The sequence below is a fragment of the Barbus barbus genome (genome assembly GCF_936440315.1).
Source record: "Barbus barbus genome assembly, chromosome: 21".
NCBI classification, from domain to species: Eukaryota; Metazoa; Chordata; class Actinopteri; order Cypriniformes; family Cyprinidae; genus Barbus; species Barbus barbus.
Window position 1 is genome coordinate 27,130,012 of NC_136749.1, and position 21,473 is coordinate 27,151,484.

Below are 21,473 nucleotides of genomic sequence, written 5' to 3' on the forward strand. Positions count from 1 at the left end.
CCGAAGAAGGCTGGTACTTACACAATAAAAGTGCCATCAATTAAACGCTTATGATTTGGTTTGTAAAAATTATATTATTCTTGTATTATTATTATTATTGTATTATGTATTGTTATTTATTTATCATATGATGGTATGAAAGTAGCATTTTACTATTTGCAAACTAATCGTACTTTTTTTTTTAAAAGTAATTATACATTATTAAACACACAACCGTTTATTGCCGTTAGAAATGTTTGTATGTAAAACTGATGCTTTGTGTAATTATATTGAGCTTTAAATTTAGTGATTTGTAAATTTCTAAAATGTTGGTCTAATGAATGACGGGGGAAATAACATTTCACATAAAAATAATAAATCTTCTATTGACGGTATATTTTAAAATTAATGCCTTTTAATGTTTCTCAAGTGCCAGATTATTCTAATCATCATTTTCGTCATGACACTATTTTTTTTAAAACAACAACATTATATTACATAATCTTTATAATAATAGAGAAAAGGAAAATGAAGAAAAAAAACTGTCGAAGAAAATAAGGCATAAATAATTGATATACTGTTGACTGCATTTTTTTTAAACGTGGGTCTGTTTTTTATTTGAGTAAATTGTGTTTTTATTATTATTATTATTATTTCCGCTAATGACCGTTTCGTCATGGTACTCGTTAAAGACTCTTATTTTGAAAGTGCAATGGTACGCATGCGCAGTTTGTGTTGTGTAAAGCGCCATGTTCCAGTTTCAGCATGTTTCCGAATCGTCCCTGCTGTCTGTCACTGTGTATGATCGGACATTAACTGGTAAGGTCATGCGCACAGTTAATTCTTACTGAAACTTTGACATATAACGGCTATAACAACAAATCACAGAAAGGTCTTTACCGGTCTAAATGCTTTAAAATGAATCTGTAAGACTGGGTTAATGTTAAAGTAGGTGATTTTGTGTGTTGACCTGCAGTAAAGGAGCAGTCATGAGTCCCAGCCCCAGCACAGGCTCCCCTGTACCCCTGTCCCTCACCAGCAGCCTGCAGAGACTCTTCAGTCATGTGAAGGTCGAGAATTTAATAGCAGGGCTCAGTGGAGGAGTGGTGTCCACACTAGTGCTGCATCCTCTGGATCTGGTCAAAATTAGGTTTGCAGGTATGTCATTAAACGTACTGGGTGATTATATCATTTGAGATCAATAGACCCGGCTAATAATAATATTTAATAATTATTATTATTTTTTTTAAATAAAATATTTAGGTACTGTTCGTTGTATGTCATAAACAGATACACATTTAAATAAATGCACATGAAAATATGTCAAGATTTGACAGATGTGTCATGATCTAATTAATTTATTAATAAACTGTTCAACAAAATGTTATGGTGTGATGTGATTAGCCCTGAAATAATTATATGAAAATATGCCAAAATCTATACGTCTAGTTTATCTACTTTTTAAATAATTTTTCATTTTAATTTATTTAAAAATATAATGTGGTGGGAATATATAAGTTATAGTAATGTTTAATATTTAACTTATTTTAATTTAATTCTTTAGGCACTGTACATAGCAAAATACTAGCAAACGTCATGTATAATACTAAAAAGATCAGATTTAAATATAAATGGAAATATATCAACATTTGCCAACTGTTATGATCTGATTAATTCATTAATGAACTTTACAAGAAAATGTTATTGTGATTAGCCAAAAAATTAATACATGTAAATATGTCAACATCCAGATGACTAGTTTAATAAATTGTTTATTTATACTTTAATACAAATATTTTGATAAATATCTAAATAAAAATAATAACATTTTTGCGGTAAGAATTTTATATTAAGTAGCCTATTAACAAATTAATTTCAATTTATGATGATTTCAAGTAAATTGATTAATAGATGTATTAGTTTTACAGATTTTCTGTATGCTATATACTGTGTATGAGAGATTTTGCTCTAACCCAAGCATGCAGTGCTGAAATGTGTGGCGTGAGTAAGACAGGCTCACATGTTTCACTCTCCTCTGTATTGCAGTGAGTGACGGGCTGGACGTGAGACCGAAATACAGTGGAATTCTGCACTGCATGAAAAGCATCTGGCAGCAGGAGGGTCTCCGGGGCCTTTATCAAGGTGTCACCCCAAATATCTGGGGTGCTGGAGCATCATGGGGGCTTTACTTTTTCTTGTATGTATCATTCTGTAATGAGCACAGTATAATGCATCCCGTATGCACATATTTTTTCATTATGTAAGGAGCTGTGAATTTGTGAAAATAATGCATGCTTAACTTTTAAGTTATTTAACAGTCCAGAGTCTGTTATTCTGCTTACCACAAATAAATAAGTATATTGTTAGATATAAATATCTCCCAAGTAATAGAACTTCTTTTTAAAAATTTTTTTATTCGTAGCTACAATGCAATCAAAGCGTACAACAAAGAGGGCAGACAGACAGAGCTGAGTGCCACTGAACATCTGCTGTCAGCAGCTGGAGCAGGTCAGTATCACCATAGACACATCTCACCAAAGCTGTCAAGAACATGACCGGGTTATTTTCACCCTAAAATCACAAGAAGGAAATATTAATAATGTTATGTTTGCTTAAATAAAATTAAGCCTATTTTAGGACCTTTAAGGTTTTAGTTTTTTTTTTTTGCATTGTCATGATTTTCATGACAGTTTAGCACACTTTGCCCTTTTTATTTTAAATTACTTTGTTATATAAAAAATGAATATTTATACATAATTTTTACCAAAATAGGCTTCATTTTCTAAACTCTCACTCAGTCAATATATATATATATATATATATATATATATATATATATATATATATATATGGATGCATATATACATATACATTCATGTCATTTTCACTCCAAAATCACAACCAAGAATTGTTATTATTATTATCATTATATTTTTTATTTAAATTTTTTTAATACATTATATTTTACTTATATAAAATGAAGCATATTTTATGATCATTAAGGGTTTTATTTTGCATGAAAACATTGTTTTCATGATAGTTTAGTAATTTTTTCTGCTTGTTTTCTTAACAAAAAAAACACATCAACTCTCGAGCGCTGTAGCTCAGTGCTTCTCAGCTGGTGGGCCATGACCTAAAAATGGGTTGAATGAGTGTCCTAAAAGAACAGAGAGCATGAAAATTCAATCAGAATTAAATAATTACCATAAAAAGTAAATTACACTACTGTTGTTGTTTATGCTTATACAAAATGATAGTTTTTTGTCATTATTTATATATATATATATATATATATATATATATATATATATATATATATATATGTATGTGTGTGTATTTATTAGTAATAGTTCATTAGTAAAAATGTATTAGTAATATATATAGTTCAAATTTAATACATTTTTATATATATGTATAATGTTAAAAATGTTATATGTGTGTATATATATATATATATACACACACACACACACACACACACACACACACACACACACACACACATACAGTGCCCAAGATGAAAAAATGAATATGAGACAAAACTACAGAATGTCACATTTTATTATTGGGTGATTCAACACATACATGTTTTACCAGCTAAGAAGTTCAGCACTTTTAGAGTTCATCCCTCTATCTGATGTGAGCATAAGTATTGGAACAGTTGCCTCACAGGTCTTTCTAAGTGATCAGCTGTGTCCTGTTGCAGTAATTCTTCAGATATTAAAAGCAGGGAATGTGTCGTATCAGTTATATCTGAATCTTGCATTCGATGATGACACACACAAACCAGGATGAAGACGAGGGAGCTGACTTTGAGAGAAAAGCAAGCAATTTGGATGCTGAAAGAAAAGAGGAAGTCAGTTAGAGCTCTATCAGAAACAAAGGGCATGGAGAAATCAAGAGTTTGGAAACCACCAGCGACACCAGAAACCAACAACCACCTGATCGGCTGAGAAAACAACAGTAGTTGATGACAGACAAATCATAAAAGCTGTGAAAATGAACCCTAAAAGATGTGTCTGTAAAATAACCAACAACTTCCAGAAAGCTGGGGTGATGCTCTGACAATCTACTGTCCTCAGGAGACTTTGACACAGAATTACAGATGCTACACAGCAAGATGCAAACCTCTGACCAGCACCAAAAATAGAAAGGCAAGATTAGAGTTTGCAAAAAAGCCCAAAGGTGAGCCAGAAGAGTTTTGGAACTGTGTTTATGGACCGATGAGACAAAGATGAACCCTTATCTACGTGATGGCTTTCCTGTAGCTCAAGTAGTAGAGCATGGTGCTAGCAACGCCAAGGTCATGGGTTCGATTCCCAGGGAAAGCAAGAGCTGATAAAATGTAAAAACAGTAACTTGAATGCAGTGTAAGTCGCTTTGGATAAAAGCGTCTGCTAAATAGACGCTTAAATAGACGCTAAATGCGTAAATGTAAATGTGATGGGAAAGCAAAAATGTGGAGGAAAAAAGGGAACTGCAATGATCCCAAGCATACAGCCTCATCTGTAAAGCATGGTGGAGGTGGTGTCATGGCATGAGCATGCATGGCTGTCTCTGGAACAGCCATGCATGCTCACATGAAAACATGCTCTTGTGAAAATCTACCGCCATGAAGGGATTGCAGGACTCTATCGGGTACAAAAGTAATGTATGATGACAGTAGGTGAACAGGAAGTCGTGGCCTAATGGTTAGAGAGTTGGACTCGTGATCCAAAGGTTGCGGGTTCGAGTCTCGGGCCGGCAGGAATTGTAGGTGGGGGGAGTGAATGTACAGCGCTCTCTCCACCCTCAGTACCATGACTATCAGTACCAAGTACCTTGAGCAAGGCACCGAACCCCCAACTGCTCCCCGGGCGGCTGCAGCATAAAATGGCTGCCCACTGCTCCGGGTGTGTGTTCACGGTGTGTGTTCACTGCTGTGTGTGTGCACGTTGGATGGGTTAAATGCAGAGCACGAATTCTGAGTATGGGTCACCATACTTGACTGAATGTCACTTCACTCACTCAGTAGCAGAATGCATTTGGAAGGGTACAAAACCATCTTGCCTACCAATATTCAAGAAAATATTGGTAGGCAACAGATTGCCACCAGATTCATTGGGAATTGCTTCATATTGCACCAAAACACCCTGCCAGTTCAGTCAAGGAGCCAAGTCAATCTCCAGATTTATATCTGATTGAACATGAATTTCACCAGCTGGAGAGGAGAGTAAAGGCAGAAACTCCCCAAAACAAGCAACAATTGGAATTGGCTGCATTAAAGACTGAGAAAAGTATTTCAAAGGATGAGAGCAAGAGTCTGGTGATGTCTATGGGTCACAGACTCACTGCTGTGATTGTGCGCAAGGGATCTGCAACTAAATAATAGATTTTAATCTTTTATATTTGCCTTATGTTCAACTGTCCCAATACTTATGCTCACATCAATGAGTGGGATGAACTCTAAAAGTGCTGTTCTTTTTATTTGGTAAAACATATATGTGTTGAATCACCCAATAATAAAATGTGACATTCTGTAGTTTTGTCTCATATTCATCTTTTAATCATATTTGTAAATGTCTTGACTCCACAGCCAACAGAGCAATTTTGTCTTTACTGTTCCAATACTTACGGAGGGCACTGTATATGTGTGTATATATGTATATGTACAGAAATACAAGAACTACACCAAATTGGATGTACATAGGCTTGCTAAAATTAAACGAACCCTTATTTTTTATAGCCAAGTACGCACAATCATTAGCAGAACAATCTATTACTAGACCAGCAGACCTGGTCACATTTTAGATTAAATGACCACTGGCTAAGTCACGATTTGTCCATTAATATCATAAAAAGCTTTTTGTGACATTAAACGCGATGTAAATTGATCCAAAGGATGGTGTATAATCTAAACTTCCAGCGAAGAGCTCATGTTAAAGAGTATGTGTGTCATGAGCTTCTCTAATTGAATGAGGTACATCCTTCATTGAAATTACCCACCGTGAGCCATTAAGGTCCGCTAATGACTCTTTTCATGTGGATCTTGGTTTTACAACAGCTGCCATTCATTTATTTTATATTCGGTGTCACTGTTTTTTAGGGGTGATGACGCTTTGCCTGACCAATCCGATCTGGGTCACCAAAACTCGCCTGGTCCTGCAGTACAGCGCCGATGCATCTAAGAAGCAGTACAAGGGAATGATGGATGCTCTTGTGAAAATCTACCGCCATGAAGGGATTGCAGGACTCTATCGGGTACAAAAGGGTTTCTATGGCAGCGTATGGGTCGTTTTGTGCAGTCGGTGGGTGGATTGTTTCCTTTTAACAGGAAGTAGTTGATGAAACTCCCCTTTGTGCCACTAGAAGGAGCACTTGTATAAGGAGCGTGCATGGGAATATTTGTGATTGTGAGTCAGTTGCATGCTGTGGGGTTTGTTTCTTTGTTTCATCTAGTTGAGTTAACTGTTATGATCCCTAGGGGTTTGTCCCGGGATTGTTTGGAACCTCCCATGGTGCACTGCAGTTCATGGCATATGAAGAGCTGAAGAGAGATTATAACAAATACAGAAAGATGCAATCAGATGCTAAACTGGTTAGTATGAGCGAGACACACTTTGATGGTTTATAAAATAAACTGATATTGTGCCTTTTTAAAATGTGAAATATTACATTATGCAACAATAAACACTTCAAAATAGCAATGTTGTTGTCAATTGACCTTGCATGTTTAATTTTAGGTGTCCAAATACATTTTGGCATCACTTTACAGAGTGGTATTATGCTAATAGGTGCAGTTGCGTTTGTCGGTTCATTAATGAAACTCACAGTGCATTTTGTGCTCTATTTTCTCTCTAGAATCCATTAGAATACATCACCATGGCAGCTTTGTCCAAAATATTCGCAGTGGCTACGACATACCCGTATCAGGTGGTCCGAGCCCGTCTGCAGGATCAGCACAACACGTATAATGGAGTGGTAGATGTCGTCCGGAGAACATTTAGGTAAGCATGAGATTTACATACATGCTAATCTCAAGCAAGCACATTAGCAAACCAAACATTGGTGCTCTAAATAACAAAAACAAAAAGACCAACTTGACTTTTATTCTATCGAACCCTCCTGAATACCATATAGACTTCATTTTAACTACATTAACTCAATTTATTCACTACAATACCATTCAAAAAAAATTGTGTTTTTCAAATTCTCTTATGCTCACCATTAATACAGTAAAAAAAATACAGTAAAATTGGTAATATTGTGAAATATAATTACAATTTAAAAGAACTGTTTTGTATTTGAATATATTTTAAAAAAGTAATTTATTTCTGTGATGCAAAGCTGAATTTTCAGCATCACTACTCCAGTCTTTAGTGCCACATGATCTTGCAGAAAACTTTTTTTTTTTTTTTTTTATTATTATTATCAATGTTGGAAACAGTTGCTTAATATTTTTTTGTGGAAACTCTAATATTTATGTTCAGGTCTTGATGAATAATATGTTCAAAAGAATAGCATTTATTTAAAATAGAAATGTTGTGATATAATATGAATCATATATAATAAACAATATAATACTTTTGTATTTTGTTGTAACATTTTGCAATATTTTGTTGTAATATATTAGTCTTTACTGTCACTTTTAATCAATTTAATGCAGCCTTGCTGAATGAAGGTATTAATAAAAATCTTATTAAACCTAAACTTCTGAATGTAGTATACTTGTTGCTAGAAAATGATCTAAAAAAAACTAACAAACCATAAGATTCTTTTGAAAAGAATCAAAGCAACTAGAGAACCTATAACAGTTTGATATGTTGTGATTTGGTGAGTTGCATAAACATAGCCACTGTGTCAAGAACTAGTTTGACCAAGTAGTAATCAGTCTTACTTTTCAGTTTCAAATTAGACTGTATCTGACTTTACAAAGTTATGATCAGTGCTGGAGAAAAAGATTAGATGGCTAACTCTTAAGACTGGTCTAAACAGTTATGCACATTGTGCAGTGATCTTATAATACATAACTTTCCTTTCTCCTGGTGTTTATCAGAAACGAGGGTCTGTTGGGTTTCTACAAAGGCATGGTGCCCAACCTGATCCGGGTCACTCCGGCCTGCTGCATTACATTTGTGATCTATGAGAATGTTTCCCGCTTCCTCCTGGACCAGCACAAGTGAACTGAGAACAGGAATAAGTGCAGCGGAGTGGTCCTGCAGGGAGCAGAGCTGGGCCTGGGATGGGTCGTCCCATCAGCGACAGTGTTTGAGGCCAATGGAGGAGTCAGAAATGTGAATAGGGAGAAATAAAACATCCTGGTCCTCTTTGGAAAACTGAAATGCATGATGCTACCGAGTTCAAAGTGTCTGACAGAGTCACTGGTCAAGAAACCGATACTCGTTTGGTTTCGCTAGAGCAATGGTGACTTATATTGAATATGGACATGAGGGATATATTATGTGACAACTTTTAAGTGGCTGTTAATTATATTCATATGCAGGCTGTTTATTTCAGTTTGTTTTATCTAATTAAAAATTTTACAAATCAAACAAGGTTTTAACTTTTTATCAAGATCTAAAGATGAATTATGTCACTAGGGCTGGGCAATATATGAAATTATCCATATTTGCGAATAATTCACTGGTAATATTATATTAAGAAACATTGTGAATATTATAACAATTTTAATGTGCTTTTTATCTTAAGATTCATAATTCAAAACAACTTTTTCATCCCTCCGTGTGGCAACGTTTGAGTTTGTATGAATGTTTTGAAAGAAGTCTCTTATGAAAAGCATCATTACTCCAGCCTTCGGTGTCACATGATCCTTTAGAAAATCATTCTAATATGCTGATTTGCTGCTGAAGAAACATTCATTATTATCAACGTTGAAAACGATTGTGTTGATAGTTTTGTTTTTCAGGATTCTTTGATGAATCGAAAGTTCAAAAGAACATCATTTATTGAAATAGAAATATACTGTAACATTCGAAATGTCCTTTTCACCATTTTAGTGCAAATACATACATTTTGAGATCTACTGTATTGCAAATATTGTCAGAAGACAGAAAAAGAGTGACATTTATTTTTTTTTAGCTATATTGCCCAGCCTTAATGGTAATTCATCAATCAGTGTATATAAGTCCATGTTTACATCCATGTTGCATTGCTGCTGTGTTCTGTGCAGTGGCCAAACCAAACCTCAGGCTTTATTCGTCCAATCACAAGCGCACACACAGATTTACTGAATCTGACATTTCAGGCTCATTGCTGACATTTGTGTTAATGAGCTCAAATTCATGGCCTTACAATTTGTTATGCCCATAGGTTAATAACCGATGCTCTTTGAAGAACATGTACCCAAGTTTAGAGTTCTTTAAAAACTTTATTGACATTTAAAAATTAGCCAATAAAATGTATTCAAAGTTTTTACAGTACCTGTCCAAACTCGAATTGTTAAACAATTACTAGCAAACTTACTTTTGCTGTAGTTAGTTTTAAGATTCTGTCACTACAGTACAAGGTTATGTGATTGTTTCAGCCCTTGTTTGTAGAGGTAGACATCAAGAGAGAGCTGTTAGACTTAAATATACTTCGTCACAAAATGACATCTGCAAACAAATGCTGCAGAATCACTTAGAAATAAATCATTAAAGAATGTTTTTAAAGAACATTTGAATAATATACAGAACCTTTTGTCCACTCTTAGAAATAAAGGTTCTTTTTTGGCATTGATGGTTCCATGACGAAGCATTATCATCCATGGAACCGTTCCATTCCACAAGAGGTGTTCAATTAAATTAAATGAGTCTCTATACATTTGCTTTTCAGTGGAGGTCAGGACAGTAGCTTTTTTGAAATAGTTATACATTTCCATCTGGGCAGCAGTCCTTTGAAAATATAAAAATAATAATAAACAGTCAAAATAGTCATCAATGATTAAGTGTCTGTAATTCAAGGATTTTTACACCAAAAGAAAAAAATCATCAGTTGAGCCCAATTGTATATGAATATTAAAGATCATATCATTATTAAATGTTCTCAACAAGCTTAATAATGCTAAATGTACAAAAAGACAAAAAAAAACTTGTCAGATGAAAATTAGTGCTGGGCAACGATTAATCGCATCCAAAATAAAAGTTTTTGTTTATATAATATATGTGTGTGTATTGTGTATATTTAATATGTATATACAAAGACACACACATACAGTATATATTTAGAAAATATTTGCATGTATATATTTATATTCACATAATTTATATTATACATAAATATTTAATATATAAACATAGCATATTTTTCTTAAATATACTGTATAAATATATTTATATATACATAATAAATATACACAGCACACACACATATGTGACCCTGGAGCACAAAAGCAGTCTTAAGTCGCTGGGGTATATTTGTAGCAATAGCCAAAAATACATTGTATGGGTCAAAATTATCCATTTTTCTTTTATGCCAAAAATCATTAGGATATTAAGTAAAGATCGTGTTCCATGAAGATATTTAGTGAATTTCCTACTGTAAATATATCAAAACTTCATTTTTGATCAGCTAAGAACTTAATTTGGACAACTTTAAAGGTGATTTTCTCAACATTTAGATTTTTTACACCCTCAAATTACAGATTTTCAAATAGTTGTATCTCAGCCAAATATTGTCCTATCATAACAAACCATACATCAATGGAAAGCTTATTGATGATGTAGAAATCTAATTTAAAAAAAAAAAATGACACTTATGGTTTTGTGGTCCAGGGTCATATATATTATGTTCACAAAAACTTTTCTTTTGGATGCAGTTAATCATGATTAATCGTTGCCCAGCACTAATAAAAATAAATATTTCTCCACTCATTTGCTGCAGTGTTTTATTAAAATTATCAATCTATTTTGCTGCTCACTGTTGTTCTGCTAGTGTACACTCTTAAAAATAAAGCTTCCAAAAGGGGTTTTCTCAGCGATGCATAGAAGAACCAGTTTTGGTTCCCCAAAGAACCTTTCAGTGAACAGTTTTTAAAAGAACCTTTTTTTTTTTGGAGCGTGAAGAACATTTTAATAATCTAAAGAACCTTTTTCCACTATAAAGAACCTTTTGTGGAATGAAAAGTTTCCATGGATGGTAAAGGTTCTTTGTAGAACCCTTGATGCCAGTAAAGAACCTTTATTTTTAAGAGTGTAGTAAAAATAACCACATCATCTGTAGCTCTTACAGCGATTTACATCTTGAAAAGGGTTTGAATGAAGCATGTTTGGTTCTAAATAAAGATATACAGTAACGCTGAAAGATCATCATAAACGACCTGAGCACTTGTGGTGTGTAAAGATCCATTGTTTTGATACGATGCTCACTTTGAACTGCAGAGATGGTAAAACTAAATGTAAAATAGTGCTGCCATTGGCATTCTGAACCAGGCCGCTGACCATTTGTTCAGCACACTAAGAAAAAGTGGTTCTTTTGAGAACTGACCACTAAAAAAACAAAGACTTTTTGAGGAACCAAAAATGGTTATTTTATGGCATAACTGTGAAAAAACATATTTTGGAACCTTTTATGGAATTGAAAGATTCCATGAATGTTAAATGTTCTTCATGGAACCATCAATGCATTAAAAAGCCCTTATAAGAGTCTAGTACAAAGCATCCTCAAAGTTTAAAAAAAGTCATAGGACAGTAAGTGCTTGGAAGCTTCTGGACTCAGCTGCTCAGAGGAAGCTCTTCTATGATCACACGGGAAACAGAATTCCAGCCGGTGGAAGCGTCTCCGTGTGGATAGTCTCCGCAGGTTCCCACCCAGATCGCAACATCCACCAGGCCTTTCCGCACTCCTTCACATAAACCTTCAACTGAAACAAACAGATGGCGTGTCAGGCTGACCATTTCTCACTGCGTCCATCTGATAACTCTGCTCTGGTTCTCAGACCATCCCAAGACTTCACGTAAAAAACATTAGAAAAACTCAGATAAACAGACATGCTTTATTGCACCCTGAGGGGGAATGAGAAATTCAGAGACACCCTTATCTGCTGTAATTAATCCATACTGAACAATTTGCAGTGTTTAGAGCGGAGAGCTTTTCAAAGACTTGCCCTGTAGCACAAGAGCCATAAAAGGCTTTCATTGAGTGCTTTATTTATAGTGCATCATTGTTAATGGACCAACGGGTTGAACTTTATATTACAGGTCAGTACTGAGGGAAAAACAGCATGGGTCATTCTGAGCTTGCCTTTTGTGCTCCTCATTAACATATGTAAGAAATAATGGATAGACAGACTGTCATTATCGCAAAATAAACCCAAACACAAAATATCCTGTGTCATCCTGAAAGGGGTAATTATGCAAAATGATAAGATGCTTATTATTATACATGTTTAAAAAAAAAAAAAAAAAACTTTGCTGAATTAAAAAAATATATTATAAAATTATTAATTTATAATAATATAATATTAATATTCAGTTGTAACATATATATAATATTTTATTAAATGCTTAATATTTTAAAAAATATTTAATTACAATAAGTTGTTTGAGAATGAATATAAATAATATTCAATAAACTAAATATATAATAATTTTCATTACTGTGTGATGTGTTCTGACAATTGTTGTAAAAAGTAGCCTACTCTAATAAAAATAATACTTTTTTTTCTTTTTTCACAAAATTTATGAAATGTTTGTATGATGTAATGTCCATGAAAATAACACTAAATAATGAAAATATACTAAATTTCATTGTGTCTTTTTTCAACACATATTTCATTATTTTTTTTTGTCCCAGATTAAACGTCAATCAAGTTGCTGAGATTTGAATCATTTCCATTTTACTTAAAATAATGCATTACTCAAAAATCGTTCTTTCAGCAGAACTCTGCAAGTAAAAGTCTCCTTTTCCAACATTAATTTATGCAAAATTATTAACACTGAAACACTTATTTTCTGATAGAATGTTACAAATCTTGCTAACTTTTTTTTTTAAATCACCATTTCAAACTGGACTTTCATGAAATGCCATCACAGGACTAACGTGTGCTGTGCCACATTGTAAGGAGTTGTTTTTGGCAGTCTCACACCTCGTCTCAGATTAACATTTCAGATGTCACTGTCCAAACAAGCGGTTTCTTAGCCCTTACCTGACGTGGTTCTGTGTATGTTGATGGTGGAGTTGAATTCTGGACTTCCCTGGTCCAGGTATACGATGGACTCTATAGGCAGCGGAGCAGCACATTCTGCCCCATTAAAAGTGAAGTACCAGCGCTGGCAACAAGCTGTCTTACATTTCAGCCTGAGTGAGCCACTGAACAGCACACGGAGAGCACTGTCTGCATGGTGCTTAGTGAACGTACACTCCTGAGGACAGGAACACAGGAAGAGCTGATGAGTCTGACGCATTGTTCACAACACACCTGCTCGAAAGAAGCACATAAACCCAAACGTATACTGCAGGGAAAAAAACTGTGCAAGTACTGCATATGGTGACTGTAAAAGTATAGTATTTTTTTTTACCATATAGTATTTTCATTTTTACAATTATTTACTAATTTTAAATTATTTTCAATATTGAAAATAGAATTTTTAACCATTTTAATTTGATAAATTTTAATTAAAAAACATGTAAATACAAACATTTTGATGAAAAAAGTACCATGTAAAAAAAAACAGAAAACAGTTAGCACATTTCACAAATAATTATAACAGCAAATTACACATTGAATAAACATGACATTTTGACATACTCCAATAATCTTTGTTTTGTTTATAACTTCCAAAATATTTTTTTACAGTGTACCATTGTTTTTATTGTTGACAATCTAAAAGTTGTTTTCTACAACTGAAATAAAGCTGAAATAAATAAATAAATATTACATGAAAAACTTGAACTTACTAAACTTAAAAACAAGAAATGTTGCTTTGGCAACTAAACAAAATAAGTTTAAGTCATAATTACTATAAAACTAGAACTTAAAAAAAAACTTAATTACAGCTATATAAAAAAATATATAATAATAAAAGGACAAAAGCACACAACAAAATTGCTAAAACTAAAAGCAAAATGGAAAAAAATATAAAAATAAAAGCAATACCAAATATTAAGTATACAAATAATATCAGTAATCATTATTGTGGACTCTTACTGTAATTTTGCCCAGGTCAATGCCGTAGTTGAGAGAGTTCCAGGCACACTGCTTATAGTTGGGTTTCCATGGCTCTTCAAACCTCTCCGTCACACATTCGCCCTTCTCTCCTTTTGCACCATCCCGGGCCGGTAGACCGGGAGTACCTGGAATTCCATTCACTCCTGGATTTCCGTCCCTTCCCGGGGTGCCTGCTGGACCCTGGATGCAGCTGGAATACTGAAAACACACAGGATTCAACAGGAGCTTTTTGACTTGATATTAAACAGCATATTTTGTAGCATGAAGTGCCTGTAAGAGGTATTAACAATCTCATCCAACACTAGTCAGTGTAATACATCTGGAATGAGCTCTTATGGTGTGGTCTCTGGTTACTGATGAAAATACCATGCTATGGGTAATACTTAATATTTTTGCACAATGTTGCTAATGGGCAGGGAGAAGTAACCTATACTGGGACGCTGCCCGCATTAAACCTGGTTGGATGGAGACTGAATCATCTGTCTATTCAGACAGTAAACCACAGGTCATTAATACTGTGATTCTGATTACACAGTTGTTCACAGAGTCTCAGATAGACAGCTTCAACGCAGATATGGAATTCTTTGACAGTATGGGATACTTATCTATTAACATCTGTGAAGTTTCAGCTCCAAATACCTCAAAGAGCATTTATTATATAATTTTGAAAATGTCTATTTTGAGTGGAAGCAGAAACATTCTGTTTTCGTGCATTTCTCTTTAAATGCAAATGAGCTGCTGCTCCCCGCCCCCTTTTCCAGAATAGGACAGTGCCATTACAGCTAGTATCTCAAATCTCTGCCAAAAAACATCTGTTTGGTTTTGATAACCATGCATATTGCACTGAAATAATGCGTTTCAAAGCCATATCAGTTTAAACTTCTGATATCAGGTTTTTTGTGCGCGCACATGGGAAGCGAGCGCACAGAAAGCAGCTGTTACATGGCATGTGAGAACTAAACTAAGTTCTCTTTGACACAAGTTAACACGCATAAGTTACAAAAACACATTCGGTTATGTCTGTGAAGTTAAACAGCTGGGAAAGAAATCACGTTTATATTAGATCAGTGTATTAAGTGACAGCAACGCACAATATGGTGGGATAGTCCCGCCTTCTAAATGAAAGAGCCAATCATTGATTGGTAAAGTCATTGCGTCACTGCAGTCGCCGTTAGAAGCTCCGGTTCTAAACCTGTTCAAACCAGTTCAGCCCTGAGGCTGGACCAGCCGATGCGCATGCACAGTCATAAGCACGTTGGAACTACGCCTGCGCATTGGCTGGTCTAGCCTGAAAAATAAGCTTTTTAAATGCTATTTGAGCATAAGAAATAACATTCATTTCAGATATTGTTGCTGATTTGAAATATGTAATTTAATCGCGAGTTCAGCGTGCAGTTTTTGAGATTTCAGGATTCCCCCATTCATTTAGATAGCACTTGGTCTTGTTTGAGCTGCCCGGAGCCATTGCAAATATGGCCGCCAAGTGAACAGACTTTCCTTGAAAGGGACTTTGGTTTGCTGCGAGTGAAAGATTAGAGGAGGAGCGCTAAAATAAAACCCTGCCCTCTATTCAGTATTCTGTTTCAGTTGGAAATATGTTACCTATACTGAAATAAAGTCGGCAGCAACTTTAAATGCTGTAGCGTAAAGATAAAGTAAAGTGACATACTGCCAAGTATGGTGACCCATACTCGGAATTCGTGCTCTGCATTTAACCCATCCAACATGCACACACACAGCAGTGAACACACACACACCGTGAACACACACCCGGAGCAGTGGGCAGCCATTTATGCTGCAGCGCCCGGGGAGCAGTTGGGGGTTCGGTGCCTTGCTCAAGGGCACCTCAGTCGTGGTATTGAGGGTGGAGAGAGCGCTGCACATTCAGTCCCCCCGCCTACAATTCCTGCTGGTCCGAGACTCAAACTTGCAACCTTTGGATTACAAGGCCGACTTTCTAACCATTAGGCCACGACTTCCCACATGGCGGATTATGTGCAGCTCACTCAGGTCGGGGTCTCTGCTAATACAGCAGTGTCAGTCAACAGTCGTGGGTGGGGCTTGTAAAGTGTGATGTCACACTTTATGGATTCTGTGATTGGTAAGCTCTGAGACACTGCTTATGATGTATTGGGAATAAAAAGAAGGTGCAGGTGGATTTTTATCATTATAGGGTGGTTGTGTACACATTTCAACAACATGTAAAAGTGATTTTTACATAATAGGTACCCTTTAAAACTATAAATATTTAGCATTTAAGTTCATGATGAGTGTTTTCGTAAAACTGCTTTGCGAAACTTCGAATCATTTGTGAATCATTTGTTTCGAACCGGTGATTTGGAGTGTGCATCAAACAGTAAACGAAGATTCGGTCAGAACGAGTTTTGAAATATTTCGAAAAATTTAATTGGTTCGTCGCTTATTTTTATTTATTTATTTTTGGTCTGGAACAAAAGAACCAAGAGAACTGATCTACAAGTTTAGTTTTGCAAAAAGTAGGCTAATTAGCTAACACGAGGACATAATAGGACAACACCCTTCAACAAACCATGCTATGTTATTTTTGTTAAAACTAAAAACTAAAACTATTACGATTTAAATAAAGCTGAAATAAAATCATTTAACTTTTGCATTGGCATCTAACTGATTAAAATAAGTCTAAGTTGAAGTACTAAAAATTACTAAAATAAAATAAAACTAAAAAGTAAATTAGAAATATATATATAAAAAAAAATCTAAATTATTTTTTAAATATAGTAACAATTTCAAAAGCACATAACATTACTAAAATTACAATTAAAATGAAAACTGAACATGACAATAAAAGCTTACTCGAAATATTACAATAGCATATAAATAATAGGCTACTAAAATATGGGGCAGGGGAGGCTAGGTGGCACTAACAGATTAATACTAGCCTTAACAAATGCAGTAACAGTCAAAATATTATATTATGTTATGCATGCATTTGATCTTCTACCAGAACTGGGGAAAACAACGTATTAACACTGCAGAGCCTGTGTGAGCAAAAATGCATTTTAATGAACATTCACGGAGGAGGTGTCGACTTATGCCAACGCCACTGATGGATGAGAAACTTCGCCAAAATGCCAGGTGGAACAACCAGCGGGCTCTCCGATCCTGCAGAAAAAGCGCATGCATAATAGGCTATTTAGAGTTTTGTGCAAATGCATGTGCATTAGCGAAGCAGTGATACACCAAACATTTACATCTCAATAAGAAAGCGGCCTCCGAGCACACGGGTCGAATATGAAGCGATGGCATCGCTGTAACCCAACCTCATCTGCGCAAACAATACACGGCTCTGAGTGTAGGAGGTCTGGCTTTAGCATTAAGCAGCTCCGCTGTCACCTGAGTCTCTTCTGCAAGAGTAATGCAGCTTCTAATCAGCATGCCTACGAGCAGAGAGCTGTGGAAATAAGGGCCCTTAAATAGGTAATAAATCTTCCCGATACAGGCCACGGGCAAGCCAGGAAGTGAAATGTATTCATATTTATAAGCTTGCAGTGCCGTGACCGAGCTCAAGCCTTCAGTGCGTTTGGCTCCGCTGCTTTTTATTGACAGAACACACCTGAGTGTCCTGCAAACAATGCCTTGTGATGCACACAGCCTCATTTTCTTCGGCGGCTAGTAGTGCCAGGTTCATTAGTGATGCTTCCCCGACTGGTCTGAATGAGAAATTCACCCTCCATATAATCTACCCACCGCGAGCAAATTCAAAAGGATTACCGAGCCCGTTTTTCATTACAATGATGAATCGACTGGAATGTTTACCTGATACAATCATTTAAAATAAAACACTCTTTTGGTAACTCTGATCCAGGAGCTAAGACACTTTCCCCAGTCCGTGATCAATAGTCCCCTGGATTTGTTTTATTTCACTGATTACAGTTTATAATAAAACATCATAACTAATTTGTTGTAGCCTGTAATCTTTCATGAAATAAAGTGGAGCTAGTCAGCGCTGTTTATACTAGGCCATGTTGGTGGGACGAAGTTGAGAGCACAAAGTATATTAACTTTGATTATAGACGTGGCTATATGTCTCAAAACCTTATTATAATAACCTAGATAATTTTGTTTATTCATTATCATTATAGGCTATCACTTGCTCACTAATGAATCCTCTGCAGTGAATGGGTGCCGTCAGAATGAGTCTGAACAGCTGATAAAAACATCACAATAATAAACAATTCACATGACTCCAGTCCATCATTTAACATCTTGTGAAGTGAAAAGCTGCATGTTTGTAAGAAACAAATCCATCAAGACGTTTTAACTTAAAACTGTCACTTCTGACCAAAATACAAGTCCATAATCCAAAATCCATTCCATCAAAATCCACCAACATACTGTATTTGTTTAGAATTATTTTTGACTGTTTTCACTTAATGATTTCACAAGACTTTCATGGACTGGAGTGGTGTTGATTACTTGTGGATTATTGTGATGTTTTTATCAGCTGTTTAGACTCTCATTCTGACGGCACCCATTCGCTGCAGAGCATCGATTAGTGAGCAAGTGATGTAATGCTACATTTATCCAAATGTGTTCTGATGAACAAACAAATTCATTTACATCTTGGCTAGCCTGAGGGTGAGTGCACTTTTATTTTTGGGTGAACTCCTTTAACCCAATAAAAGTGTTGTTAAAGAAATAGTAAAAAAAAAAACGAAACTGAGATAAAATGTATAACTAAAAAGCTATTTTAGAGGTGGAGCAAGTTGTAACATTTTGATAAATTCATGCAAAAACAAACATTTAGTTTATTTAAATAACTTACACTGATGAATCATTCACAATGAGACCAAGAACTTGCATTAAAAACTAATTGACAATAACGCAATGAACATCTCAAGGGCCCCAAAATCACCTCAGACCCCAGAGGGTTAATATATGACCTTGCATTACTGAGGCATTAACAAACTTCAGTACTCAAGGGGGTGCTAGAGTCACTCACTGTTGTGCTAATGGCTGCTATAACTCTGACAATTGCTATGCATACTTGCATAGTGTTATGAATTGTGGTTGGACAGATTGGGCATCTCAACAAAACTTGAAATCAAGCATTTAGAGGTTGTGCCATTCACATTGTTAAATATGTTTCAGGCCTTATAAAGTTGAAATCAAAACTTGAAATCAAGCATTTAGAGGTTGTGCCATTCACATTGTTAAATATGTTTCAGGCCTTATAAAGTTGAAATCAAAACTTGAAATCAAGCATTTAGAGGTTGTGCCATTCACATTGTTAAATATGTTTGAAGTGCAACATGATTCTACATCTTGTAGAATAAAGAACTATAAGTCTTGTTATGGCTTGCTGTAGCCTGAGATCTGGAATATCAGACACACATGGATTGCTGCTTATGTCCGGGCTATTCAAAGTTAACTTTGGCTTACTAATAAAAATGCAGATGGCTCCACTGGCAAGATTGTTGAATAAAATTATGCAAAAGATGAATATCAAATTTGTCTTGAATTGGACCTCGGGAGATTTCAAAGCAATCAAGGAATGAAATGAGGCGAGGAATTTTTTAACAGCCAACAGCTGTATATTCAATTGACTTTGATGACAAGAGACGATGTTTGAACTGGAATACTAGCGTCCTGCATACTATTCAAAATATATGTGAAACTGAGTGTGTAACATTTTGGTGATCTTTTAAGTTTATTTTGCAATAAAAAAAGTCAAAACTCTAAAATTGCTGCTGAAGTTAAAGGAATAGTTCACCCAAAAATGAAATTTTGCTGAAAATGTATTCACCCTCAGGCCATCCAAGATGTAGATGAGTTTGTTTCTTCTTCATAAAAGATTTGGAGAAATTTAGCATTACATCACTTGCTCACCAGTGGATCATCTGCAGTGAATAGGTGCCGTCAGAATGAGAGTCCAAACAGCTGATAAACATATCACAATAATCCACAAGTAATCGTTTTGCATCAGTTTAAAGTTAAAACACCTTAATGACCTTAAGTGTTGTAATGCTAAATTTCTCCCAGTCCATTACAATGAAGAAACAAACTCATCTAATTCTTGGATGGCTAGAGGGTGAGTAGGTTTTCAGCAGATTTTCAGAGAAATTTTCATTTTTCACAGAAAAATTGCACACTGAACATGTGCAGTCTAAAGTATGTATATATTGGAAAGAATGACCTAGTCTGGTCTGAAATAATCACTGATAGCGAAACACACTAACATGTTTCAGCAGTTGTAAATTTGAGTGCTATAAGAGCTGTTACTCCCAATAAAGAAACCCAATTGTGGTTAGTTTCCTGAATACCGTTCACTCTTAGTGGGCTCTGAACAGAGTTTAAACAGCTTTGTCACATCCTTTTTAGCAATCAATCCATTGTTACCGCTTGGTTAACTGGTCCCTGTGACTCATATTCTTCTCGCATCTGCAAAAATGAATCTGGCATTGTTCAATATTGGCAAAGGCTTTAGTCAATAAGAGAAACTTGCACTCTCTGCAGGAAATCACAGTTACAGTATTGATTTCTTGAAGAGACAGAATCAGCCAGCATAGCCAATTATTTATAGTCACTCATACGGCACACTTAAAACTAAAGTGTCTGATTTGATGACCTCTTTCAGACAGTTCAAAATAAAACCAAGAGTTTCAAGAACTTCTGCAAAAAAGACCAACCTTCCTATGTGAGAAAGCAAAGAGCAGATGAGACCTCTTTAATAACTGTTTTGGAGACAAAACAGAGACTTGCTTAAGTCTACTGAGGTTTCTCTTGAAATAAAAGCCCCCAGAAATCTCACATTACTCCTTTAGATGTTCAAAAGAGCTCTCAAACCGGGCAAACAAAGTTTGCAATCAGTAATCTCAGTATGATCTCAAACATTTTCATCAAATCCAAAAACGGATGATCTGAGACGCTCTGCACATTCATTTTTAGCTCTATACTTTTCAAAGTCAACACTGACTGAAATTTTATGAGAAACATCTTAATAATTAAGTGAAACATAATTTAGTCTCCAGAGCAATTAAAGTTTCCTTTGGGTTTGAATGCATTACATAAATACACAAAAAATTACATATAAAGTTATCTTGCCCTTTGAAGATCATGTTTTGCAAGAAAAGAGTGGCAAAAATAATACAATAAATACTTAAAGTCTTACTTTCTCCATGTAGTCAACATCCTTCTGGCGCAGACCTCTGGTTTTTAATTTTTCTGCTTCATAACACGTAAACAATAAGCAGGAGACGATCAATACTCGTGTCTTGAAGTGTCCCATATTTGAGCTGAGAGGTTAGAGAAGACAGGGCTGCTTACATCTGTTGAGCTCTAGACAGGACTGAGAGAGAGAGAGAGAGAG

The 21,473-nt window shown here is 35.2% G+C and overlaps 2 protein-coding genes across 5 annotated transcripts; one reads left to right on the forward strand and one right to left on the reverse strand.

The window, feature by feature from the left end:
- Positions 1 to 526: 526 nt before the first annotated feature.
- LOC306887321 (solute carrier family 25 member 32-like) lies at positions 527 to 10,030 on the forward strand. Of its 2 annotated transcripts, none has more exons than XM_079444964.1 (8): positions 527 to 798; positions 956 to 1,137; positions 2,026 to 2,176; positions 2,402 to 2,487; positions 6,065 to 6,219; positions 6,443 to 6,556; positions 6,820 to 6,965; positions 8,015 to 10,030. In XM_079444964.1, exons 2-8 carry the CDS (start codon positions 969 to 971, stop codon positions 8,139 to 8,141), a joined length of 948 nt encoding a protein of 315 aa, XP_079301090.1. In that variant the 5' UTR covers positions 527 to 798; positions 956 to 968; the 3' UTR covers positions 8,142 to 10,030. The 2 variants fall into 2 exon arrangements, with proteins under 2 accessions (XP_079301090.1, XP_079301091.1); XM_079444965.1 differs by having other exon boundaries at positions 774 to 871; positions 8,015 to 9,397.
- Positions 9,330 to 21,465, reverse strand: LOC306887322 (collagen triple helix repeat-containing protein 1-like). 3 transcript variants are annotated; one of them, XM_079444968.1, is made up of 5 exons: positions 21,276 to 21,465; positions 14,105 to 14,323; positions 13,103 to 13,319; positions 10,870 to 11,818; positions 9,330 to 10,068 (listed from the first exon to the last, which is right to left on the reverse strand). In XM_079444968.1, the coding sequence occupies exons 1-4, from the start codon at positions 21,390 to 21,392 to the stop codon at positions 11,670 to 11,672; spliced, it is 702 nt and encodes a 233-aa protein (XP_079301094.1). In that variant the 5' UTR covers positions 21,393 to 21,465; the 3' UTR covers positions 9,330 to 10,068; positions 10,870 to 11,669. The 3 variants fall into 3 exon arrangements, with proteins under 3 accessions (XP_079301094.1, XP_079301093.1, XP_079301092.1); XM_079444967.1 differs by having other exon boundaries at positions 10,827 to 11,818; XM_079444966.1 differs by having other exon boundaries at positions 11,366 to 11,818; positions 21,276 to 21,395.
- Positions 21,466 to 21,473: the final 8 nt, after the last annotated feature.